General features: G+C 48.0%; 2 protein-coding genes across 16 annotated transcripts in view; one reads left to right on the top strand and one right to left on the bottom strand.

Annotated features, from left to right (window-relative positions):
• Nucleotides 1-2,856, bottom strand: part of LOC125162402 (uncharacterized) — a 35,622-nt gene extending 32,766 nt beyond the window's left edge. For 2 of the 6 annotated variants that reach the window (XM_047853366.1, XM_047853365.1), the window contains exons 1-2: nucleotides 1,163-2,856; nucleotides 544-686 (exon numbers count right to left, since the gene is read on the bottom strand). In XM_047853366.1, coding sequence (XP_047709322.1) covers nucleotides 1,255-2,193 — 939 coding nt within the window. In that variant the 5' untranslated portion in view covers nucleotides 2,194-2,856 and the 3' untranslated portion in view covers nucleotides 544-686; nucleotides 1,163-1,254. Of the gene's footprint in view, nucleotides 1-7; nucleotides 139-543; nucleotides 712-1,162 lie in introns of those variants that run through there. The other 4 variants (XM_047853367.1, XM_047853369.1, XM_047853370.1 and 1 more) reach the window with 4 other exon arrangements.
• The window catches only part of BCL2L11 (BCL2 like 11), a 49,520-nt gene continuing 25,135 nt past the window's right edge, over nucleotides 1,430-25,814 (top strand). For 3 of the 10 annotated variants that reach the window (XR_007151028.1, XM_047853377.1, XM_047853371.1), the window contains exons 1-2: nucleotides 1,430-1,557; nucleotides 4,244-4,638. Coding sequence is in view for 9 of the 10 variants with exons in the window: in XM_047853377.1 (XP_047709333.1) it covers nucleotides 4,257-4,638 (382 nt within the window). In the remaining variant the exon portion in view is untranslated. Of the gene's footprint in view, nucleotides 1,558-3,094; nucleotides 3,346-3,592; nucleotides 3,815-3,846; nucleotides 3,974-4,243; nucleotides 4,639-25,814 lie in introns of those variants that run through there. The other 7 variants (XM_047853380.1, XM_047853376.1, XM_047853378.1 and 4 more) reach the window with 6 other exon arrangements.

Genomic DNA, 25,814 nt, shown 5'->3' with positions numbered 1-25,814 from the left:
TGGGGGGGGGGGGGGTTAGGTGATCCTTAAATTGAGTTTCTTTAGTCCGTCTAACCGGGTCTCCCCCGTGGCAGGATGTTCCATCTCCCGACCGACCTTGCCCCTACTCCCCGGCTACGGCTGTCTCCTGGCTGTCTCCTAGCGGTGAGGGGTAACGGTGAGAACTCATAACCCACATTAGGAAAACAGATATAGGGGTGCGGACCCAGAGGTGTACCGTCCCCCCCAGCAGGAGTGGGAGTGGGGCCGCGGGCACCAAGGAGGAAGGGGACAGGAGCGCGCAGGGAAAAGGGGCGTGTGGGGGGGAGCACTTCGCTCTCTACACCGCTCACCATGCGCGCCGCCTTCCTTGGCCTCACCGCGCCTCCCTGGCGTCTCTCTGAGAGCCCCACCAGTCTCTAGGATCCTAACTCCCCGAGCAGAGTTACCATCCTCTCTCCCACCTGAAGGCCGAGATTCTTCTGGGCCTTTTTTTTTTTTTTTTTTTTTTCTTAAAAGGATTTTTTTTTTTTTCCGAGTTCTTTTTTCATTTCCCTATTTTACCTGCTCTGCGCTCAGCCCCTTCTCGCTTCGGGGCTACGGAACAGACGCCTCCGGGGATCAGCTCCTGGCCTCTTTCTCCACTCGCCCCGCCAAGGGCTCTGCCTCTTATCGGAGGTTCCGCGCGGGAGACAGGCTAGGTGTCCCTGCCAGATGGCAAGAGGAGGGAGCCTAAGACAATCACGTGAGGCGAGAGCGAGGAAGGTGAGCAGCCCTGCAGATCGGGGTCTCTCCCAGCACCCCAGACTCTGAGTGAGGAGAGCTTTGAGACCCTCTGCTCAACCTTGGACCTGCGTGTTCTCGGGTCAACCCAGTCCCCGCGTCTGCCCCAAAGAGGCTGAGAGAGAAATTCCTGCAGCCCATCAAGGGCTCGGGGGCGCCTCCTGAGGCCTTCGGCTGGCGGCAGCGGCCCAGCCCGCTTCTGCGTGCCCGGAGCGCCCCCTCTGTTCCAAGCGCACGTCTTGGCCTCTGCTGGATGGGGGAAAGGCAAGGGTACACTTTGGAGGGAGGGGGATGGGTGCGCACAAGCCACCAGCAGCCCCAGTCGCTCCAGTAAACACGCCCCGCCGGGGCAGGGCGGGCAGCGCGCAGGGGAACCCGGCGGGGCCACCCCCGCCTTTACCTGTCGGAGCCTGAAAGCGCCAGAGGCTGCTGCGCAGCGGGGGCGGGGCTTGCCAGCCCGCGCGCCGGGGCGGGACCCAGCGGGGGCGGAGCTCACAGTGATTGGGTGCGGGCGCGGGGCCACCAGCCAGAGCCGAGCTGCAGGGCTGTGCAGGTTTCACTTCGCTCCGCGCAGCCTCCAGGTTCTGGTCTTGTAAGAGCGCTCCGTCTCGCGTCGCCGCCGCCACCACTGCCACCGGATTCTTGAAGTCGCCCTGCGCGCCCCAGCCCAACTGCGGCCAGCATCGCCGCGGGCTGCTCGCTTCGCCCCGCTCCCGCCGCCACCCCCTCGGCGCCCTTTCCCTGGCCCTCGTCCCCCCAATGTCTGACTCTGACTCTCGGACTGAGAAACGCAAGGTAAATACCTCCGAATCCCCGGGAGCGGGCCGGGTGCCGACGGAACACAAACACCGGAGTCAGATCGGCTCCACCTCCTGCTCCCTTCCCGAGCACGTGCAGGCAGAGATGCACGTACCCGTCCCACTTGTCGCTGGGCGGGAGGCGGCGATCAGGCGGGTCGGGTTCCCTTCCCCTGCAGGTCCAGTTTGGTGAGGGGTCATCCGTGGAAAGGCTACGGGCACTTGGCCGAAGTACGGCTCGGGCCGGGATTCCGCGCGAGGGAGTGGTGAAGCTTCTCAGGGCCGGCTGGGAAGGCAGCGCGTGCTCTCCGCTCTGTCCCGGGAGCTGGGGCCCCGCTCCACGACACTGGGCTGCGGCAGCCGGCCAGAGCCTCGCGGCCGGCTCCCGGAGACCCCCGAGTAGCGGCTGCGCGGTACGTGCTGGTCTGGAGCCTTGACTTTTCTCGGGTGCTTGGGCCCGTTGCGGAGGATTTGCGGAACTGAGGTGGTTATTTAACTGACGGGACTCGGCTTTTCCTTGTACCCATTCAGGCCGAGGTTTCAGGGCAGCTACTGCGTTCGTTCTCTCGGACGTGTCTGGGAGCCCTGCCCGGTCTGCGAGTGCGCTGCAGACGATACCAGCCGCACCATCCATAGACAGCGGGAGACCGAGGGCTTCCTCCGACTGCCGCGGCCACGCAGTGGACGAGCCTCGAGCAGCAGAACCTGCTGCATCCGGGGGCCGGACTGTCGTAGAGACCCGGGCACCGCGACTCACTTGCAATGCTGGCTGGCGGTGCGGTGCCCTCGAAGGCCTGTTACTCGGTGCTGGTGCTGGTGCTGGTGCTGGTAGTGGAAGACCCGCGGGACGCTGGGAATGGGGGTGTGGATACGTTCGCTGTCTGCAGTGGCCACGGGTGCGCGCAGATATGCGTGCCAGTGGCCGTGGTGATCGCTTAGATTTGGAGCGTGTCTGCGGCGCACCGGGAGAAAAAGGGAGGAAGTTGGAGGAGGGTCGGTGCTGCAGCTAGGGAGGGGGCGGCCTTTGGGGTCTTCAGCCCAGCCGGCCTGGGCGGGGTCGGCGGCCCGCAGCAAGGACTAGGGGCTGAGAACGGCCCTGCGGGTGTGGAGAGAGAGAGGCTCCTGCTTTGTCTCCAGGTGACCGGCTGCTTGGGGTGGCGGGAGCTGCGGAGGCTCGAGCGGCGTCCGGACGGTCACAGAGGCGGGGGGCGGGCTGGGGAAGCCTGGGCAGCTCCGGGCCCCGAGACTCCCGCCGCCGCCGCCGCCGCCGCCGCCGCCGCCGCCGCCGCAGCCTGGGCCGCCTTCGGAGGCGAGTTTGTCAACAATCGCCTCGCCTTTGGCGGCCTGACCCGTAGGCGCCGCCCCCGCCGGCGGCGGCTATTGGCTGCGGCGCAGAGCGACCGCGCGCGAGCCAATTGGGAGCTCGGGCACCCGGCGCCAGCGGCGCGGGGAGGTCGGCGGTGCCGGCGGCGGCGGGCGCAGTGCGCGAGGGGAGGAGCGGGAGGAGGCGGAGGATGTTCCCGGCGGCGGCGGCGGCGGCGGCCGGGGCAGCGCGGGCCAGAAGCGCGGCGCGCGGAGCCCTCGGCTGCCCGGCGGAGCGCGGCGGCGGGTGGACGGCCAGTGGTCGGGTCTGCGCTGCCCCGGGGGCTCTGAACGCGAGTTCTAGGCTTTGTCTCCCGCGCTACCTTCGTGCTGACGGTCAGGGGGCTCCGGGTCGGCGAAGGGCGCGGGCAGGACGCCGCGCGGCCCGGGCTCGGACGCGACGCTCGGAAGGGAAGGGGCGGACGTGAGTTTCGGCCCGATTGCCTTCGCAGAGGAGGGTCAATGGGGTGAAGGAGGCGCGCGCTCCGGTGTCGCCTAGCGTGTAGAGTTACTTGGGGACTTTGCAGGGGGCGCCCGGGGACGGCTTTGGGGGACTCCCCCCCCCATTTGGAGGTGTGCACCTCGTAGTGTGGGTGCATTCGGGAGAAGTTCTGTCGAGTTCGGGGCGGCGCGCTACCCCCTGCGGGAGGAGGGGCGCGCGGGCTGGGAGCGGGAGGGACCGCGGGCGGGGAGCGCCCGACCCGGGCCGAGCCGCGCTCGCTCGGAGTTACAAACTCTATTGTGACGCACTTACTACGACTGACGGCCCTTGCCAAACCTTCCCCAGACTTGCTGCCCTCAGCACTTTCGGCAGAACAATGGGGCCGGAGCGGGGAACGCGGCCAGCCGCCTGCAAATCGCTGCATCTGCGCCCGCTCCTGTGCTCCAGCGCGGTATCTGATCCCGGGAAATCAGAGCCCGCTGGGAGTTTCCGACTTCTTCAAGTCGGCCCTGAGCAAAGAGCACGTGTGAATAGACTTAACACGAGTTGCTTCTCCTAAAACTTGTGTGCGTGTCCGTGTGCGTTAGAGCACCGGTCACACGTTGACGATGTAATTGTATTTTGCTTGGTGGCAGGAAGTTTAGTCCCACCCCCTCCCCTCCCCCCACCTCGCAAAGAGAGAGATAACTTTTGTTATTTTAGGTGTTATTTTTATTCTTACCTGGAAGATTGTCAGAAAAATATACCAACTGACGACTTAACGTTAAAGCATTCGCTCTTCTAGAAATGTTGAAGGAGTCCGTGAAAGTTAGCTACATTTAGTTACTTGTTACAGTTACTGTTTTGCTTAAGATAATCTTAGTTTTTATTTTACTTGCAGAAAAAAAGACCAAATGGCAAAGCAACCTTCAGATGTAAGTTCTGAGTGTGACAGAGAAGGTGGACAATTGCAGCCTGCTGAGAGGCCTCCTCAGCTCAGGCCTGGGGCCCCTACCTCTCTACAGACAGAGCAGCAAGGTAATCCTGAAGGCGAAGGGGACCGCTGCCCCCAAGGCAGCCCTCAGGGCCCGCTGGCCCCACCAGCCAGCCCCGGGCCTTTTGCTACCAGATCCCCGCTTTTCATCTTTGTCAGAAGATCCTCCCTGCTGTCTCGATCCTCCAGTGGGTATTTCTCTTTTGACACAGACAGGAGCCCGGCACCCATGAGTTGTGACAAATCAACACAAACCCCAAGTCCTCCTTGCCAGGCCTTCAACCATTATCTCAGTGCAATGGGTAAGCAATACCCGGGTAAGAGGTAGTTAACGTGTGGTTGTTTGACGCTGTGTAAAGGCTGTGTGTAACATTTACATTAAACCCCCTTTTAGAAACCTTTTTACTGATTTATTCCATGTTTTTGATAGGAGGGGAGGATGTGTCAGATAAGACATCAAGCCAACATTGATTTTAAATCAGGTTTTATAGCAGCAGTAAAATACACCCAGGATCTGCCTGTTGAGCAGTAAAGCCGGAATCCCTGTTCCTGCCTTCACTGAAGTGTAGGTGTTGTTGTAACCACTAAGACTCACTTATTAACGACCCTGTGCTTGAAGGGGACTCAGTCAGCTACAGCAAATAGCTTAAAAACATGGCTAAATGTATGGAGGGAAACGAGACAAGTTAACCATTTTCAACAAGGACGCTTTAAAAAACCGACCTTGTTTGTAAAGGCAGTACCAACATAGAACCATGGAAATGGTTTGTTTTCTACTCACATTTCTCTTTGGGCTAATTTTGTTTGCTCAGAGGTTTTAGGTATAGCACTAATAAGATTAGATTGTGGGTTTTTATTTCAGGGATTAAACAGTGTTTTGGGGTCTGAACCAGGAGTGGCAAACATAAATGCCCAGGAAAACCTGACCATATAATCACAGAGGGAACTGACCTTGTGGGAACTAACTATGGGAAATCAGGGAGCATTTGCACTTTTTACATTAGAACTGCCCCCAACTGTGTGTGTGTGGGTGTGTGGTCTGAGAGTAGTAGTTGTTTTCCTATTGTATAGTGCAAGATAACCCAGGAATGTAGATTTTGATGCCAAATATCCTGATGTTTAGACATTGGCAATTAATTTAGAACTTTGAAAGCACTGTGCAAGCCAGATAAAACATCTGCAGGCTAGATTTGACCCTTGAGCCCCCAGCATGTGACTTTGAGCATGTTTGCTTCTGGCAACCTTGGTAAGGGAGTAAGTCTGTGTTGATTCAGGTCACTCTTCCCCACTGATGGAAAAGGTGCATGTCTTGAAAAGGATTCACCAAAATCTTGCTTCCCATTTGGACAGATTAGCCTTTCCTGGATTAATGAAATATAAGCAAGTTGGCAGCATTATTCCTGAAGGATCCGGTATATACAGACTGTTAGAATGTAGATCACATTTTTGCCAGAAGCTAACTAAACAGTCATCAGGCTAGACATCTGATTGCTGGAACACAATGGCAAATTTGCATTTACAGATAGAATGGGGCTGTGCCTCCTAATCTTCAGATGGGGAAACCATGCAGGTCTGTCCCCATGTTACAGAATTAGAGCCTCAGAAGGTTGGTCAGTTGTCAGATTGGGCACACGTGGGAAATGGCAAGCGGAGACGTCAAAAACATTGGTAACTATGCATATTGGCTAGGTGTCTCCCACTACAAACTGAGATCTACTTCATTAGGATCCCTCCTTAAGAAAAGGAGCTAGAAGTTTTATTGCTGCTATTTATTTCTCTCACTACTGTCCTGAACTCATTTAAAGCTTAGAAGTTCTCGGTGCTTGGGAATGTTTCTCTGCCCATGAAAGTGCTCCTGAGTTTATGAACCTGTAGCATTCTTGCTCACTGAATGAGTGAATAGGGCTTAATGGTGTGTAGTTTTAAAAACCTATGTATTTTAAGGATCCTTTGGAAGCCTTATAGTTTTTCCCTGCAGACTATGAATCCGCCTCTACAGGTGGTGGCTTGATGCATAGATAGAGTTTATCTTACCTTGTGAACCAGAAATAGTGGGTGAGATAATGTATTTTTTTTTTTTTTAGTATGTATGGTAACATACTGTTTAGCGAGATTATAAGGTAAGTCCTGTTACTCCAGATGACAGATGTAAAGCTTTAGAGATCACAGTCTAAGTTATTAAAGACAGTTATGTTTATACCTGTGAAGTCAAGTCATGGATCCTGAGGTGTAATTTCATAGCACTAACTACATTCTGGTAGATTGGCGTGATAACCGAGAGTTTAATGCAAGGAGTAAATGATAAGTTATAAGGAGTTTGTCTGAAGTTAGCGCATCAAGGTAAGTTTTCAGTATTTAGTTCTGGGGAGATCTGTTTGCTGGGGTGGGGGATGAGTGGGGGACTCGAGAGGACTTAGATAGATATGAGTTTTATTAACTGCAGAATAAAATTGACAGCCTTTGTAGTCTATAACTTTTTTTCATGGTTATTCTTCTAATAGTCCAGTGCCTAAAGACCCCTGAAATCTGCTGAGTTGATAAAATTGGGTTCTGTTCTCTTTGTAGTCATGTTTAGTGTTCCTTACTCAACCATGTCCATTAAGATCTTCAATGAAGCTTTTGATAATTTATTGCAAAACGCAATTTTTTTCTTTTTCACAAAGAAGTCTTTATGATTGGTTTTCCCCAGGGCAACACAAATGTGAGGTTATAGAGAGGTTCTCCTCTGCCAGGGGCTCCTGCTCCTTCACCCACAAAATAGTTTCTGCTCCTCGAGTGGGGAAAGGAAGCAGCGGGTCTGGTAGTTCTGCTCCTGCATCTTTGTTCTGATGAGAAAGTCTATTCTTGTCTGGGATGTGCAGCAAGTAGATGTTTTGTTTATTCTAGAAATGCTTTCCTATTTTTCTCGATATCCCCGATTTTTCTGGAGGTCTTTAAAAAATACTCTATTTTTCCATGAGGAGAGAGAGAGGGTTCTTTTTTCTTCTTTCCTTTTTTTTTTTTTTTTTTTTTCCGCTTTTACCAATCAAATTGTAGTCTCCTTACATCCTGGGTCAATTAACTTAACAAATGAGCTCTTAGTGGATAACCGATTATTCTGCTCACAATCGTTGACAGAGGTATGGGTTTCTGAGTGCCTTTGCTAGTGAGCGTGCGTGTGCCATGTGCGTTTTTAATACAAATTGTGTACTATTTTCTGCACAAGTTTGTACTTTGAAGGTGTAGTTACTGCTGGTGGAGGTTAAGAGTTAAGAAAGGTCAGGATGTGCCAGTGAATATTGTGAACAGGGTGAAAGCTCCGTAATTAACAACTTCCGGGTGTCAAATGACTTAACGCTTATATTCTCTGGAACGTCAGAATTCATAGGTAGGGGTCAATCGTGTTCTTGGTATTCCTCCACATGATGTGCCTAGTCCTCTTGCACCTGGCAGTTATCTGGCAGATTGTGAGCCCTCCGAGGAGAGGCATGATGTCCTGCAGATCGTAATGAGGGCCTGACAAAGAGGACATGCCTAGGAGACGTTCAGAGTTTGGAGTTTTGTCCCTCAGCCTTTCCATAGAGCTACCTGAAGACAAATAAGATTTCAAAAAAGTCTAGCAGCTGGAAAAAGACCCTGTGTGTCTCCCCTACCCCGCCAAATATTTTGAGTTATTTGGCTCTAACTATAAGGTTTATTATGTGGGGGTGACAGGTGAGGTCTGGCTCAGTGGGGAAGCCACAGCGGAGTACTGAGCACTTAAGATGCAACTAGTCCAGATTGAGATGTGCTTGTTCCTGTCAGTTCACACTGGAGTTTGAAAACTTCGTGGTGCGTAAGAAAGAGTATAAAATATCTCAGCCATTTTCATATGAATGACATGTTGAGATATTTTTAATATACTGGGTTAAATTAAAAACGTGGGTTTGTAAATTTTTTTAGATACTTATTTTCGAGAGAGAGAGCGTGTGAGCAGGGCAGGGGCGGACAGAGGGAGACACAGAATCCAAAGCAGGCTCCAGGCTCTGAGCTGTCAGCACAGAGCCTGATGTGGGGCTCGAACCCACAAACCGCAAGATCAAAACTGAGCCGAGGTCAGACGCTTCATCGACTAAGCCACCCAGGCACCCCACCTTCACCTTTCCTAAGTGTGCAGTTAGTAGCGTTCAGCGTATTGACATAGTTGTGCAACCCACTCCCAGGACTTTCTCATCTTGTAGAACTGAAACACTGTACCCGTTAACCGTCGGTTCCCCACTTCCTCTCCTCCCAGCTCCTGGCAACCTTCGTTTTATCGGTGTCTATGATTTGGACTGTTCCAAATGTTTCATATAAGTGAGATTATACAGTATTAATCTTTTCATGACTGGTTTATTTCACTTAGCATAACGTCCTCAAGGTTATTCATCACTAGACCTTCCTTCCTTTTTAGGGCTGAATAATAGTCCATTGTATTTATGCAACATACTTGATTAATTCATTCATCCGTCATCGGACACTTGGGTTGCTTCCGTCTCTTGGCTGTTATGAATAATGCTGCTTTGAATATGGGTATGCAGATATCTCATAGATTATACTTTGGATTCTTTTTGATATGTGCAACTATCTCTTCAAAACCATGTTTTTGATTCTTTTGCATATATACCCAGAAGTGGGATTGTTGGGTCATATGGGAGTTCTATTTTTAATTTTTTGAGGAACCTCCACCGTGTTTTCCACAGTGGTCACACCATTTGATATTCCCACCAATGGCCTACAAGGGTTCCAGTTTCTCCGCTTCCTTGCCAACATTTGAATATTTGTTTTCCTTTTTTTTTTTTTTTTTTTTTTTTTCTCCCAGTAGGAACCGTCCATTTGCGGTGATATCTCATTGTAGGTTTTGGTTTTTGTTTCCCTGATGATAAGTGACGTTGAGCATCTTTTCATAATGCTTGTTGGCTTTTAAATAAAATATATTTTTTATATGAATTTTATCTGTTTGTCTTTACTTTTTGAAAGTGTTTCTTCGAGAACAATGTCACATTAGCTCTGTGGCTAGCATTCTGTCTTACCTGGGTGGGCTGCTTTGCAGATGGAGGAGGTAAAGTACAAGAATTTTTTTTTTTTTTCTTCACTAGTTCCAAATGAAGTTTAGTGACTAATGGCTGTGTAGACAGTTCTAAATTTTATATCTTTTTTAAAAAAACCACTTTTTAAGATCATTACAGATTTACATGCAATTGGAAGAAATCATACAGAGATCCTGGGGCGCCCAGCTGGTTCAGTTGGAAGAGCATGAAACATGGATCTTGGGGTCGTGGGTTCGAGCCCCATGTTGGGTGTGGAGATTGCTTAAAAATAAAACCTTTAAAAAAAGAAAAAAGAAGTAAAGAAATGACAACAGAGATCCCCTATGCCCTTTGCCTAGTTTCTGCCAGTGGCAACATCGTGCATGCTAGTACAATATCACAGCCTGGAAGGGACGTGGATAGACGCCGGCTACCTTACTCACGTTTCCCCAGTTCCACGTGTACTCCATGTTGTGTGTGCGTGTGAGTGTGTGTTCACTACTCTGCGATTTTATCCGATGTGGAGGTTTGTGTGATGGCCGCTACCGTCAGGATACAGACAGAAGAGTTCTAGCCCAAGCGTTCCTCCTACTACCTTTTGAAAGCCACAGCCACTTCCCTTCTCCCCAACACCTAACAACCACTACTCTAGTCTCCATGGCTCTACTTCTGTCACAGGCGACCTTTTGAGATTAGCTTTTTTGCCCAGCGTAATTCCACTGAGATCTACCCAGGATGTTGTATAAATCAATAATCGCTTGGTTTTGATTGCTGAGCAGCATTCCACAGTATGATGTAGCACGGTGCATTGACCTGTTGAAGGACATCGGAGTTGTTTGCAAGTCACGGTAGGGACTTGGGGAGGGTCACAGCCCGCACTGCGTGTCGTGCGTTATCCCCGGTATGTCTTCGGCAGCTGCCAGTTGAAGACCAAGGGCACACACAGGCTTCCTTCAGGTGACTGGCCATGACGCTGTACCATGGCAACAAACTGCCACTGTGGACAGTTCCCTATGGGTTTTTGCGTGTACGTGAGTTTCCGTTCCCGGAAGTGCAGTTGGTGGAACACATAGCGGTTTAGTTTTTTAAGACACTGCGCAGCTGTTTGCCAAAACGGCACTGCCGTTTCGTGTCCCCGTCAGCAATGTATGAGGGGTTCGGTTCTTCTAGATCTTACCTAGCATTTGGTGTCATCACTCTTTGTTTTAGCCATCCTGACACATGCCTCATTATTGTTGTAACTTGCATCTCCCTCCTGGCTAATGATGTTGAATATATTTTCATGTGTCCCTTTGCATATGTACGCCTTCTTCCGTGAAGTGGCTGTTTCTGTCTTTTGCTCATTTTCTAATTGGATTGTTGGGGTGTTTTACTCCTTCACTCTTTTTGAGAGCTCAGACCCATCCTAGATTCCAGTCAGGTTTGTGATTTGCAGATCGTTTCTCCCAGTCCCAGGTCCCAAGAGTTTTGCTTAGTTGTTTTTGTTTTTGTTTTTGTTTTTTTGTTTTGCCAAAACTTTTATGGTTTGACATTTTACATTTGGATCTATGATTCATGTTCATTGAGTTTAAGGTCTGAGATGTAGATCGATGTTTATTCGTTTTGATTATAGGTACCTGGTTGCTCCTGCACCATTTATGAAAATTGTTACCCTTTTTCCACCTACCGTTAACCCTTGAACTCCTCAAGGGGAGGGGCGTCAGCCCTCTGCACAGTCAAAAATCCATGCATAACTTTTGACTCCCCCTAGACTTGACTACTGTTAGGCTACTGATAGCCTGCTTTTCACTGGAAGCCTTAGCAATAACACAAAACTGTCGATGAACGCATGTTTTGTATGTTACACGTATCGAATACTCAGTTCTTACAGTAAGCTAGAGGAAAGAAAACGTTACTGAGAAAATCATAAGGAAGAGGAAATCCATTGACAGTACTATACCACATTTATTGAAAAAAATTCACCTATTAGTAGACCTGGTTGTTTAAGGGTCAACTATAATTGGCTGTGCACCTCTCTTAAAAATTAGTGTGTTTTTGTGACTCTATTTCTGGGTTCTCTTTTGTGTTCTATCGAACTGTGTGTCTGTCCCTCCGCCAATACCACACTTTCATTGTTCTAGTCACATACGAGGCCACAGTAATGGATAGAGTGATTCCTCAGATTTTATTCTTTTTTTTTTTTTTTTCCCCTAAAATTGTTTTAGGTAGGTCTTGTGCCGTTTCATCTATATTTTTGAATAAGCTTATCACTGCCTACAAAAACCCTGCTGGGGTTTCAATAGGAATTGTGTTAAACTTAACAGATCAGTTTCGGGGAGAATTTGCGCCTTCACTATGTTGAGTCTTCCGATCCATTAACGGATGTCTCTTCAAGTTTTTAGGTCTATGGGTTTTGTAATTTTCAGCATACAGATGTCATACATGTTTTCTTAGATTTCATTTCCTTGGGAGCAATTATTAATGGTGTTATGTTTTTAAACTTACTTTCTAAACATTCATTTTTAATAAATAGAAATGCCGTTCATATTTGTGTGTTCTTGGATCTTGGAGCTTTGCTGAACTCCGTAATTTCTTGTCAATTTCTTGGGCGTCCGATGTAGACAGTCTTGTTATCTGCAAATAGGAAGTTTTATTTCTTCCTTTTTGATCTGTGTGCATTTTCTTTCTTTTTCTTGCTCTATTACAGTGGCTAGAACTTCTAGTGCTGTGTTGAATGAGAGCAGACATACTTGCCTTATCCCCAGTGTTAGAGGGAAAGCTTTCAGTCTTTAACCAATGAGTGTGTTATTAACTGCAGCTGTTTTGTAGATGTTCTTTAAAAAGACGAAGAAGTTTCTCTTTATTTCTGAATTGCTGACAGTTTTTAGCATGAATGGAATAGGTATTAGATTTTATAAAATTTTTATTCTGCATCAATTGATGTGAATTTGTGAGTTCACTTATTTTAATCTGTTGATGTGGTGAGTTACATTGATTTTCAGTGTTAATCTACCTTACTTGCCTGGGATAAGTCCTTCTTGGTCAGGGTATAGTTCTTTTCATACATTGCTGCACCGGATTGAGTTTGCTAGTACTTTGCACCTAAGTTCCTGAGAACTGTTTACCTGTTGTTTTCTCTTCAGACTGTTCTGGTTTTGATCAGGGCCTTTACAGTGTGTTGGGAATGTTCCCTTCTTCTCACTTTTCCAGAAGAGATTGTGTAAGATTCGTATTAATTCTTCAAATGTTTCGGTAGAGTTCTCTAATGACAGCATGTAGACCTGAAGATTTCTTTCTTGCTGAGGAGGGGAGAGGGTGTCTTTAAATTACAAATTCAGGTTTTTAGTGTTTGTAGGACTCTTCAGGTTGTCTCTTTCATCTTGGTTGAATTGCAGTAGTTTGTGATTTTTTTCAAGGGATTGGTCCATTGCTTCTAAGTTGTTGAATGTTGGGTATTTAAAGTGTTTATGTTGTTCTCTTATTATCTTTAGTGGGTGCACGATCTGTTGTGATAGCCCATTTCATTCTTGATATTGGTGGTTTAGGTTTTCCTATTTTTTTAACCTTATCAGTCTTTCTGGAGGTTTATTGGTTTTATTTTTTAAAATCAGCTTTTTTGTTTCATTCATTTTACTCTCTTTTCCTGTTTTCAATTTTATTGCTCATTTTTTATTTCCTTTAGTTTGCTTTGTGTTCGTCTTTTCTAGTTTCTTGAGGTAGGAACTTGGAGTAATGTTTGGAGACTTTTCCTCTCTTCCACCGTAAACATTTAGTGCCATAAATTTCCCTTCACCACTGCTTTACCTGTGTCCGACAGTTCTTGGTATATTGTGTTTTCATTTTCGTTACAGTTCTTTTTTTGTTTGTTGGTCTTTTCATTTTCAATGACTTTCATGTGTTTTTATTTCCTTTGAGATTTCCTCTCTGACCCTAGATTATTTAGAAGTGTGTTGTTTCGTTTCTGAGTGCATAGCAATTACCTTGTCCTTCTGTTCCTGTTTTCTTGTTTGATTCCATTATGGTCAAAGAATACATTATGTATGATTTCAGTTCCTTTAAATGTGTTGAGGTCTGTTTTGGTAAATGATCCATGAGTGCTTGAAAAATATCTGCATTCTGCTGTTGGTTGGAGCGTTCATTATATATTTACCGGTTGAGCAGATCTTAGTGGTTGAATTGTGTTGTCCAGTTCTACATCCTCGCTGCTTTTCTGTCTGGTAGTTCTGTCAGTTGCTGAGACAAATGGTGTTGATGTCCCCAACTGTAAGTGTATTTCTCCTTTTGAATCCATCAGATTTTGCTTCATATATTTTTGAGGCACAGCTGTATGGTGTTCACACATACTGAATCGTTAACTTATTCCTATTGGATTGATGCTTTTATCATAAAGGCTACTTTATGTGATGTCAATATAGCTACTCGTGCTTTTTGTAAAAAATAATAAGGCTGTTTACCTGGCATATTTTTTCCCACATCTTCAGATAATACTGTAATCCACTCCCATCAAATCTGTCTTCTAAATGGTGAATTTAGATCATTTACATTTATGGTCATTGTTAATATGTTAAGGCTTAAGTGTGCCATTTTATTGTCTTTCTGTTTCCTCTGTTCCTATATGTGTTTGTTTTTTTGTGGGGTTTTTTTGTTTTTTGTTTTTTTTTAAACCTTGCTGTGGGAGCCACCTGGGTGGCTCAGTTGGTTAAGCATCTGACTATTTGGGCTCAGGTCATGATCTTATGATGTGTGAGTTTGAGCCCCACTTCAGGCTCTGTGCTGACAGTGTGGGGCCTTCTTGGGATTCTCCCTCTGTAACTCTCTCTCTGCACCTCCCTCCCAAAAATAAATAAACTTTGAAAATGAAAAATTAAGTAAGTCAAAATAAGTAAATCTTACTGTGGGTTATTTGAGCATTTTTTAGGATTCCATCTTGATTTATTTCTAGTGTTCTTTGTTTCCGAGTTTTGTTTTTTTTTTCTTAAGTAATCACTGTACCCATCATGGTGCTCAAACTCACAACCTTCAGATCAAGAGTCATATGCTCCACAGACTGAGCCAGCTAGGCGCCCTTGTTTTTAAATACATTGTTTAGAATAATGTCCTTAGTGATTGGGCAGTTTTTATACAGATGTAATTTGTTATGATCTATTGGCATCAATGGTATCAATGTTTTTTATTTCATCTGCAGTGTAGACACCTTACATCCATTGAGATCCCTTTACGTGTCCCACTTTTCAAATATAATTGTCTTTTTTTTTTAATTTTTTGATGTTTATTTTTGAGAGAGACAGAGACAGGGCAGGTGGGGGTGGGGCAGAGAGAGAGGAGAAACAGAATCTGAAGCAGGCTCCAGGCTCTGAGCTGTCAGCACAGAGCCTGAGGTGGGGCTCGAACCCATGAACCATGAGATCATAACCTGAGTTGAAGTCAGATGCTTAATTGACTGAGCCAGACAGACACCCCTCAAATGTAATTGTCTTAAACATTTCCTCTATGGGGCGCCTGGGTGGCTCAGTCAGTTAAGCGTCTGACTTCAGCTCAGGTCATGATCTCACCGCTCGTGAGTTCAAGTCCCATGTCGGGCTCTGTGCTGACAGCTCAGAGCTTGGAGCCTGCTTCGGATTCTGGGTCTCCCTCCCTCTCTCTGCCCCTCCCCTGCTCATGCTCTGTCTCTCTCTGTCTCTCAAAAAATGAATAAACATTAAAAAAAATGAAACATTTCCTCTATATACGTTGAGCACCATGTCTGATGGCATCACATTTTTTGCTTCAGCCATCCAATATACCTTAAGCTCTTGGAAAATAGGCTAGGTTATTATATTCACCCCTATCTTTTCCCCATTTCAGTATTCTTCCTTTCTGAAGTTCTAGCCTCCTGTTACTCCCTTTCTGTTCAGAGGACTTTGTTTAGTCATTTCTTAACAGTAGGCCTGCTAGCAACAATCCTTCAGTCCTGCGTTTGAGAGAGTCTGCGTTTTCCCTTCATTCCAGAAGGCTATTTTCAGTGGCTATAGAATTCACAGTCCATGGTGGTGGTTGGTTGGTTTGTTTTGGTTTTTTCCTGAACTTAAAAGACATGCCCCTTCCTTCTGGCTCTCATTGTTTCAGATGAGAAGTCTGCCATCATTCAGATATTCTCCTAGAAGTAACAAGTCCTTTCCATCTGGCAGCTTCCGAGGGTTTTTCGTTTCTTCGTTTCCAGAAGTTTAATTATGTGTCTTAGATTTCTCTCGGTTTATCCTTTTTGATGTTCACTCAGTTGGTTACATTTGTGGTTGTAGGTGTTGTGCCAAGTTGGGGAAGTTTTCAGCCATTATGTCTTTGAATATTTTCTCCGTGCCTCCTCTCTTTTGGAACTCTGATGACAAAAGTGTATTTTCGTGGTGGTCTCACAGATCCCTGAGACTCTTAGTTTTCATTCTGTGTTCTCTTTTTGGACTGAGTAAATTCTGTGGACCTAGCCTGGTGTCCGCTGATTCTGTGGCCTGTTGTTCCCCACTCTAATACTTGGCCCAGCCAGTGAAGTTTGGGGTTTCTTTTTCCCCCCCCTCTTTGTTGCATTTTTCAATTCTAAAATTTTTGCTTGCTTCCCACCAGGTGAGGTGCAAGCTCAGATCTTTCTTTGGCCTTGCTGATACTTCCCGGCAAAAGTGGTACACCAAATCGTGTGGCTCCGTTGAGTTCATTTGGGGGGATATGCTTGGTTCCCCGCAGCCCCTGCTGACCCCTGGGAGGGGGAAGTGGTGGAGGGCTGACTCCCAGCTCGACTCCTGCAGGGTGGAGACTAAAGCTCAGCTCCTCTCGCCTCCTCGTTGCCGCCAGAGTGCAGGTGAGGGGTAGAATACCAGCCCTGCCTCCCGCCACCCTGTTCCCTGCATGATGCTGGGTATGAGTTCCCGATCATTCTCCTTCATGTCAGGGCAGAATGGAGGCCCAGTGACCCACTGGGTCTCACAGACTCCCAAGACTAGGGTGAGGAAAACCTATGGGCCACCAGCCCTGTTTCCTACCACCTCGTTCAGTCTCGTACCTGCTCAGCTCCCCGCTGGGCCTTCCCCTAACCAGTGGTGGGGGAAGTGATGTGCTGACTTGCCCTGACTTGTTCTGTCTCATTGCTCACTGACGCTTGGTGCGGGTGAAGGCCCAGCTTGTTACTGGGCCTGCAGATAGAGGGTAACGTGCCCGTGCACGCACGTGTGTGTGCGTGCGTGTGTGTGCGCGTGCGCACGCGCGCGTGCAGTGGCAACTGACCTGCCACGTGCCACCTCCTCGCTGCTTAGTGGGGGGCCAGCTTGCTGCTGGGCCCCACCAGCACTACCCTGGAAGGGGAGTGAACATGATCTGCTTCCACTGGCCAGGGATGAGAGAGCTACCCACGTGATTTCCCCAGCACCCCTCTGGCAGGGCAGCGGGATCGGCCCCGCCTGCTTGTGCCAGGCAGAGGTTGGCAGCTCAGCTCCCCTTTCGCCTGCTGACACAAGCTGGGGGTGGGATCAGAGCACGAACACCTCCCACCGAGCAGGGGATGGGTGGATGATCCACCCCTGGCTTGGCCACGCCGACACTGCGGCACGTGGTGGTCAGCTGGGGTAGGGCAGGTGTTGCCAAGGGGTTTTCTGTTGCAAGGCCGCCCTTTCCCCAGTGCTTTAGCTGGGGAGAACTCGCTTCCCTGGGAGCTCTTTGCGTCTGTGACCGTTGGAGACCCTCTGCGGCACCCTGTCCAGGATATATGGAAAACGGTGAGGAAGCTGGGGACCTCTCTGCCATGTCGTTCCCCGAGTCCCGGGGTCCCCAAGCAGCCTACCTTCTTCTTTCCCCTTTCAGTATTTAAAAAAATAGTTTCGGGGTGCCCAGGTGGTTCAGTCGGTTAAGCGTCCGACTCTGAATTTCAGCTCAGGTCTTGATCTCATGTTTGTGAGTTCAAGCACCATGCCGGATTCTCTCTCCCCCTCTTTCTCTGCCCCTCACATCCATGCTCACTTTCTTTCTCAAAAAAAAAAAAAAATAAATTAATGCTTATTTATTTATTTTGAGAGAAAAAACAGGAGAGAGGCAGAGAGAGAGGGAGAGAATCTGAAGCAGGCTCCACACTGTCAGCACAGAGCCTGACTTGGGCTTGATCTCATGAACCATGAGATCATGACCTGAGCCAAAAGCAAGAGTCAGACGCTCAACTGGCTGAGCCACCCAGGTGCCCCTAGCATTTTCTTGTCTGTTGTGTTCTCCCTAGGGTTTTTAGTAGCACGAGGTTGGACTTGAGGGAATGGGTGGAGCGACCCTATCTTGGTGGCACTAGAAATCTCTCTTTTTTTTTTTTAATGTGTGTTTATTTTTGAGAGAGAGAAGGGAGAGAGACAGAGCACAAGTGGAGGAGGGGCAGAGAGAGAGGGAGACACAGAACGCAAAGCAGCTCCAGGCTCTGAGCTGTTGGCCCAGCGCCTGACGTGGGGCTCAAACCCACGAACCATGAGATCATGACCGGAGCTGAAGTCAGCCACTTAACCAACTGAGCCGCTCAGGCTCCCCTGTATCTTCTTTTAAGTAAATATTTATGATGGGTATTGATTGGTTCTGATTGCAAAGTACAACTCGGAATTTTGGCCGTCACCTCTTACCCCCTCTGTTTTTACCCTATGGGATGATAGAGTTGAGAGGGGATTGGGCAATAGTCCCAGCCATTGTTTTCAGATAATAACTACGGTGTCCCTATAGCTGTAACTGCCTTGCGTGTGATCCTGGTGGTGAGCCTGTAAGGTGTACCTACACCTTGCTTCTCTCAAATGTACTGCCTGAAAACCAAATGGGTGACTCAAGTCAGATTCCGCATGCCAGAGGGGAACTCCTTATTGGAGAAGGTCTAGCCCTGTAGTCCTGCATGATTGGACTATAAGGCAGGAAAAAAGAGATAGTCTATTGATTTGTGTTGTGGTATTAGATTCGAAGAAATGCATGTAATTGCCAATTGAGTGCTAGACAGTCGAATATCTTGCCTCCTGACATATTTTTAAACCAATGAATTAGAACACTTGCCCAGTGCCCAGGTCTCCTCGTGCCCCTGGTCTGTGGTCACCCTGCCTGTGTTGGGGCAGGGGACTCTCCACGGACCACCACCTCTCCCTGCCTCACGCATCATGTCCCACGCCGGAATCCAGTTGTCTCCGTTCCTTTCTGTGGAGAACGAAGCCGCCGTCTTCCGACATACTCCCTATGTGACAAAACGTCTAGCTGCTTTCTCATCTGCTCAGTGTCCTCAAGTTGTTCTGCTTGGTCAGTGGCCAGGACCCATGGTAGGGCATGTGACCCGAGACCGCTTTCCTTCTCTCTGGAGGTCCTATTGACACAGACCAGATACCTGTCCTGTAAGACCTTGTGGACTCGGTCCCGTGCTGTGCTCCGGGCTCTAAGCACCCTGCCGCCCACCCACCCTCAGACCCTGCTCTGCAGGCACAGAGCAGAGAGCCTGACATTCCTTTCTTTTGCAGGAAATACTCGGCGAAATGCAGGTACCGAGGGCACGGGGGGTTGTTCATCCTGACATTATTTATCCCAGCCAAAAAAAAAAACTATTGACTGTCTTAATGGTTTGGGGAAAATCTCTAAACTACTACACATCCTTCTGACAGACTGTGGTGCTGTCATCCTAACGACATTAAGAAGAAGAATGACGTGGCAGATGTTTCTGGCATAAAGTTAAGTTAAAAATGGTTACAAAGTTGTTGAGGACATCGTAGTGTTTTAGTCTGTCTTTGCTGCTGTAACAAAAATAGCACCAACTAGGTGGCTTAACCAGGAAACATTGATCTCACACTTCTAGAAGCTGGAAGTCTGAGATGAGGGTGCTAGCATGCTCAAGCTCTAGGGGAGGGCCCTCTTCCTAAACTTATAGACAGCCACCTTCCCTTGTGTCCTCACATGATGGAGAGAGAGCAGGTCAGCTCCCTGACCTCGGATAAAGGCACTGGTCCCATTCATAAAGGCTCCACACTCATGACGTAATCACCCCCTAAAGGCCCCGTCGCCTAATACCATCACGCTGGAGATTAGGTTTAGCATAGGAGTTTTGTGGGAGGCACAGACAGTGGAGTTTAAGAAGTTTGTAAGTGTAACAGATTCGAAGGAAAATACATCAAAATGTTAAAAGCAAGTATTTTGTATTCAAGTGTCCGGTGGTCTTATCTGTGTGCCTTTTTGTACAGCGTGCACAATCACGACTGGCATTTATAATAGAATAAATCCGGGGCGCCTGGGGGACTCAGTCAGTTGAGCGTCCGACTTCAGCTCAAGTCGTGATCTCACAGTTTGTGGGGTCGGGCCCTGCGTCAGACTCTGTGCTGACAGCCTGTTTCAGATTCCGTGTCTCCTCTCTCTCTGCCCCGCCCCACTCACGCACTGTCTCACTCTGTCTCTCAAAAATCAATTAATGTGAAAAAAAAAAAAATTATAGAATAAATCAACAATATGTATGCTATATTTTGTCTTAATTTTAATCTTCATTTTTGGCATCTCCGGCAGCTTGTCACCGTGACATGTTCATCTTCCCGTACGACTCAGTATTAAGTACTGTGCCCCTTATGTTGGTAAAGGTTTCATCTGGGTAACATCAGGCTTGTGGCCCACCACCGCAAGTAATCCGCATGGACATTAGCCCCCAATAGACTCTTCTGGGGTCGGCTTTTTATTTAGCGAAGTATTTTTATTGTGAACGTCTCCGTCCAGAGGGGTCACAGCTTGCTTCAGCACCGGTGGACTACTGCTGTGTCACCTGCAGGGCCGTGCGTCAGGCTGGGGCAGGGTCTAGACGGAACCCCAGCTGTTCCCAGACATGCCGAGGACCTTGGCAGACCTGTTTTTCTGTCTGATGAGCTTGTTTTCTCATCGATCAAATGAAGACAGAAGTGCTCACCACTGGGGGTTGTGGGGAGCTTCCACATAAGCTACCAGAAAGCATCCGATGGGAACTCAGTCACTAATTTTTCTTGCTCCTCAACGACCCGTTGCAGCCATGGCAGGTCAGCAAGTGTGATGGTCATGAGTATTCTCTCCTACTTTCTGTAGAAAGAAGCTGTTTGAGGAGTTTAGGAAACTCACAGGGAAGTGAATTCATCTGGAAATGCAACTGTAATTCTAAGTCCCTCAGGTCCCACAGCAAACATACAAGCAAAAAAGATCCTTTCTAGAAACTTGCCTGGTGGGGGTGGGGAAGGGAGGTCTGAATCACCCCTAACCTGCCCGTGACCCACACATCGCCCTGAAAAGAACCTTGGCGTGGTTGGCAAATCTTTGGACCGTCGAGAGACATCTGGAAACCACACTGTCTGAGCTGGGCCTGCATCAGGTACACCTGTGGGAGATGGCCCATTGCACTTGGCAGAAACTTGACTTCAGTTCAGTGTATTTGGAGAAAGAAGGTCTTGAGACAAGGCATAGGCTGAACTACTTTTTCCTGCAGTCAAAAGTGAAGCAAACGTTTTCAAAATGAGGTATTTTGCTTGTTGGTTTCACATGAGAAATATTTGTTGCCTGTATAGAATTAAGAAGTTTTAAAACAGCTTTTTCTTTCTCCCTTTGAGGGAATTTATGCTCCTTTGGCTGTTAAATTTTGGGTTTTATTTCTAGTGAATGAATCACGAAAGCTTCTTGAGAACTTGTCTTCACAAGAGCTATGAGGTGACCAATGCCAACAGTTAGAGCACACACCATTTCCCTGATGGGCGAGCTTAAGCTCCATTGGTTAAGAGCCTGTGCCTTCGGGGTTTGAAGTATTTGCTTAGAATGGGTATGGTATCCCAATGTCCTCCGGGAAACCCCAATTCACTTGGTATTTTCTCTGTTCTCTACCCTAAAGCAGATCCCCATGGTTTGTGAATAGAGTTGTATCTCAGCCAGTGATGGAGAGAACCAGCCCCTGCAGACAGTCGTCTTCTGTTCTTCCTGGGCCACATGTACCCATGGGCCTGCGTGAGACCAGGGTCCGCGCTTGAGTTACATCCTAAGCCTGTCTCCCCTTCTCTCTAATGTCTGCACCCAAAGAGGACACAGGCCAGTTGATGGCATGGGTTGTGTCTCCAACCCTGAGACCAGGATTATCTGTCCTGTTCAGAAACAGAGCTCCCAGGATTTGAAAATGGGTTTGAGGGCACATCTAGTGTTGGATGTGGGAACTCGGGCATTTGGCACTCATAACTTACTCTCTGCCCCGTGCATGATGCTTGCTTTAATTTAGGCTTTGTTGACCTTCTTTAGGAGTGAAGATGGCTTTAGAGCTAGAAATTTTTTTAATGTTTGTTTATTTTTGAGAAAGCATGAGCGAGCAGGGGAGGGGCAGAGGGAGGAGAGGAGAGAGAATCCCAGGCAGGCTCCGCACGGTCGGCGCAGAGCCCAGTGTGGGACTTGATCCCGCAAACTTCGAGATCATGAACGGAGCCGAGATCAAGAGTCGGGACACTTAACCGACTGAACCTCCCAGGTGCCCCTCAAGCTAAAATCTTTTTTTTTTTAATTTTTTTTTTTCAACATTTATTTATTTTTGGGACAGAGAGAGACAGAGCATGAACGGGGGAGGGGCAGAGAGAGAGGGAGACACACAATCGGAAACAGGCTCCAGGCTCTGAGCCATCAGCCCAGAGCCTGATGCGGGGCTCGAACTCACGGACCGCGAGATCGTGACCTGGCTGAAGTCGGACGCTTAACCGACTGCGCCACCCAGGCGCCCCTTTTTTTTCTTTTTTTTTTTTTTTAATTTTTTTTTTCAACGTTTATTTATTTTTGGGACAGAGAGAGACAGAGCATGAACGGGGGAGGGGCAGAGAGAGAGGGAGACACAGAATCGGAAACAGGCTCCAGGCTCTGAGCCATCAGCCCAGAGCCCGATGCGGTAAAATCTTTTAAAAAATGGAATCAGTCATTTCACTCTGAGAAGCGTGTATGTGTTCAAATTGAAACAGGTTCAACATGATGATTCTCCACTATACGAGTTGCTCTGCGAACTTTCTTTTTCCCCTTAAACATGTCCCGTTCCTGGACCAGAGCATTCTTCCTATTCCATTTACTGAAGTGTTTTTTTGTTTGTTTGTTGTTTATTTATTTATTTATTTTTGAGAGAGAGAGAGAGAGAGAGAGAGAGAGAGAGAGAGCACAAGCTGGGGAGGGGCAGAGAGTGAGGGAGACACAATCTGAAGCAGGCTCCAGGCTCCGAGCTGTCAGCACAGAGCCCGACCTGGGGCTCAAATCACGAACTGTGAGATGAGATCATGACCTGAGCTGAAGTCGGATGCTTTACTGACTGAGCCACCCAGGCGCCCCTACTGAAGTGTTTTAATATAACCAATTTGTGGATTTAATGAGTAATTTGAGACTTTTTTTAAAAAGCTGGTTTCAGCAGAAAGGACCTACTCTTTTCTTACCGATGGATGTGTGTCTTTGAAAGTGTATGAGATGAGTTGAGTTTGTCAACCTTAGTTTATTGAGAGTTCACTTTTCTATGGAATAAGTGTGTTAGAGGACAGACTAACAGATTTCTTGGGTTCTTTTTGGTTTGCTTTTGCATCTCTTGAGAAATTTCTCAACACAAAGTAGTCTAGAAATGAATTCTAGATATATGTTATGTTAGTTATGTATTTGAATTTAGACTTCAGTTTTACTTATACCTGAGCATAAATTCTACTAAACTAGTTAAAACAAGTTATCAACATAGGAAAACAGTTTGGTGCATAATGGCAGGAGCCCAAATATTTGTAGTTTAATGAGAATTCAAGTAATATTTAAAGCAATATATGAACGCCCACGACTCCCTCTTTTTTTTCACTTGGGTTTTCCCATTGTGCTTATTTAAAGCTTAGAACTGTGTTTTCTGTGAGGAAAGCCCGGCATATTATATATACCAGCTTTGTTTTCTGTCTAGTTCTTTTTATTGATAGTATGTCATGAAGTGTGGAAGTGGAAAGTTCCAGAAGGTGACCCAGTCCAGTCTTGATCCCTCCACTGACCCATTACAGCCCCTGGGCCTCGTCCCACAACCTGGCTGGGCACCAGTGTCCTCTCTTGACGTAGAAGGGTGTCATAGCCATTCAGTAGTGGTCGGCGGGCTGGGGGCGGGGCTTGTGCTGAATTAGAACCACCCCAGTTGAATCTGTATTGCACAGGGGCTTCTAAGCACAGGGGTGGCCAAACCATTTTGCCCCGTTGATGAGCGCGTCAAGCATCAGAGCTGGGCCAGCAGCCGTGTCCACCCCCGAGGGGTAACGGGTACTGGGGAGGAAGAGGAAGAATGTGTGTACCAGAACAGACATAAGAGCTTCAAAAACCACCAGACCTGATGGTCTTTCGGCACAGAATTGCACACAACTTAGGCTTGGGCTTGCACCACTGGTGACACTAGCTTCCGTGCTTTTCCTGTGCGGGAGGACAGGGCACACTTACTTCCGTAACATTTGTATGGTTTACAGGCGAGGCCTGGGGTTCTCCCTCAGCACAACTGCTCAGTGGTGCACAAGTTATATGGTGTCTTGAGCGTTAGTGCGGGCTGGTCAGTGGAGGAAGGAACTTGAGGCTCAAACCGTCGTCCTCATCCACCATGCACGGTACCACTCTGGGGTTCCGCTGGCTTGGGCCTTCCAGTATTCTTCTTTTATATGCAGCGGTAAATTCTCATAGCATTTCTCTTTCTTACCGTGTTTCCTACACAAGGCTGTGGGGCCTGTGTTCGCCTGTGTCCCTTAGAGGTGAGATACCCTGCCTTCAGCATCAGTGTGTGTGTGCTCAGTCAAGACGCACAAGCTTTGTGAGTTTTCTAGGGAGGAGCCAGACAGCCTGACTGTGACAGATCTGGGTTTTAAGGACGGATTTTTAACCATTAAATGTCCAAGCTCAACGATTACATCTTTGTGATTACACAAAAGAGGGCCTGGGATTCAGGTGTAAAGTTTGTCTCTCTTCTATGATGCAAGGTGAAAAGAGGCGGCTCCCTTTCGTGAATTTGTGTTAAGTGAGACGTTTTCAGGGTGCCTCAGACTTCTGCTGTGTCACCACTGCCTGTACATCTCTGCTAACAGGTTAGTGTTTCACTTTGTGTATAGCTGTGATAAATCCTAACTGCGTGAATGAGATTGATAGACTTTTGTGTTTTTTGTTTTTGTTCTTTTTTTTTAATTTTTTTTTTTTTAACGTTTATTTTTGGGACAGAGAGAGACAGAGCATGAACGGGGGAGGGGCAGAGAGAGAGGGAGACACAGAATCGGAAGCAGCCTCCAGGCTCTGAGCCATCAGCCCAGAGCCCGACGCGGGGCTCGAACTCACGAACTGTGAGATCATGACCTGGGCTGAAGTCAGACGCTTAACCGACTGAGCCACCCAGGCGCCCCTGTACGTTCCTTTTAAAAGGTCTCTGAAAAACACTTTTTCTCCATCGTTGTGATGGAGTAAATGGTGGGATAAACTGGATAGAAAATTGCATACACTATCAGTAGAAGGGACATAGGGTTTATGTCTCTGTCTTAAAGCAAGCTCAGAACTGCTCTCCGTTTGACTCTACTTAGTTTGGGGGTTATTTTTATTTGTTTTTCAAAATAGGATGGCACAGTCCAATCCTCTGTAATCCTCTGAAAGAAATTTAAGCTATAGAAATAGAGCTGCAGCTGTGCAGAGACTTGGTGTGGCTAGGGTCAGTGGAGGGAAAGCAGAGAGCAGTGTCCTGTGTCTGCCCCTGGTCATCATCCCTAGTACAGTCCTCCACCACCCGCTGCTCAGGGCAGCACGTTTCAGGAGCGCACCAAGGGGACCAGGGTGGTCATGGTGGGTCTTCCCGAGTCACGTGGAAGGGGGCGCCTGGGGGGCTCAGTAGGTTAAGCCTCTGACTCAGTTTCGGCTCAGGTCATGATCTCACGGTTTGTGAGTTCGAGCCCCGTGTTGGGCTCCATGCTGACAGTACGGAGCCTGCTTGGGCTTCCCTCTCTCTGCCCCTCCCCTGCATGTGCTCTTTTTCTCAAAAGAAATAAATAAACTTAAAAAAAAAAAAAAGGCACATGGAAGGAACTGGTTTAGGACCAGGTTTGGGGCATGTGGTGACTTCAAAAGAGGGGTGACGATTGAGAGGGATTATAGATTATCTTTATAGGCCCAGGAGACGCGTTAGATTGAGAATAGGGGTGGAAAGGTTCAGCTCCCTCTAAGGAAAATCTTTGTAGCGCCCAATGCCCTTCAGTGAGGACCGCACTGCCTCGGGACAAAGCATGTCACCTCTGCCAGGCAGTGGGCACACAGGGCAGGTGACCTGGCATCATGTCGCAGACGGCCCCTGTACCCAGCGTCGCACCTGCCTGAGATGCTGGGCTTCTGCTGTGGCTGAGAGCTAGCAGGTATGACCCCGGACATAGACCTAAGAACTCCGTCTGCGTTTGCTCCCAGCACATCACTGGCTTCTAGTAAAGATGTAAATATGGTGGGCGGGGCAGGGGGGTGTAGCTCAGGTGAGCTGGGGA

The sequence above is a fragment of the Prionailurus viverrinus genome, chromosome A3 (assembly GCF_022837055.1).
Source record: "Prionailurus viverrinus isolate Anna chromosome A3, UM_Priviv_1.0, whole genome shotgun sequence".
Classification (NCBI taxonomy): Eukaryota; Metazoa; Chordata; class Mammalia; order Carnivora; family Felidae; genus Prionailurus; species Prionailurus viverrinus.
This window is presented reverse-complemented; position numbering and strand designations above follow the sequence as displayed.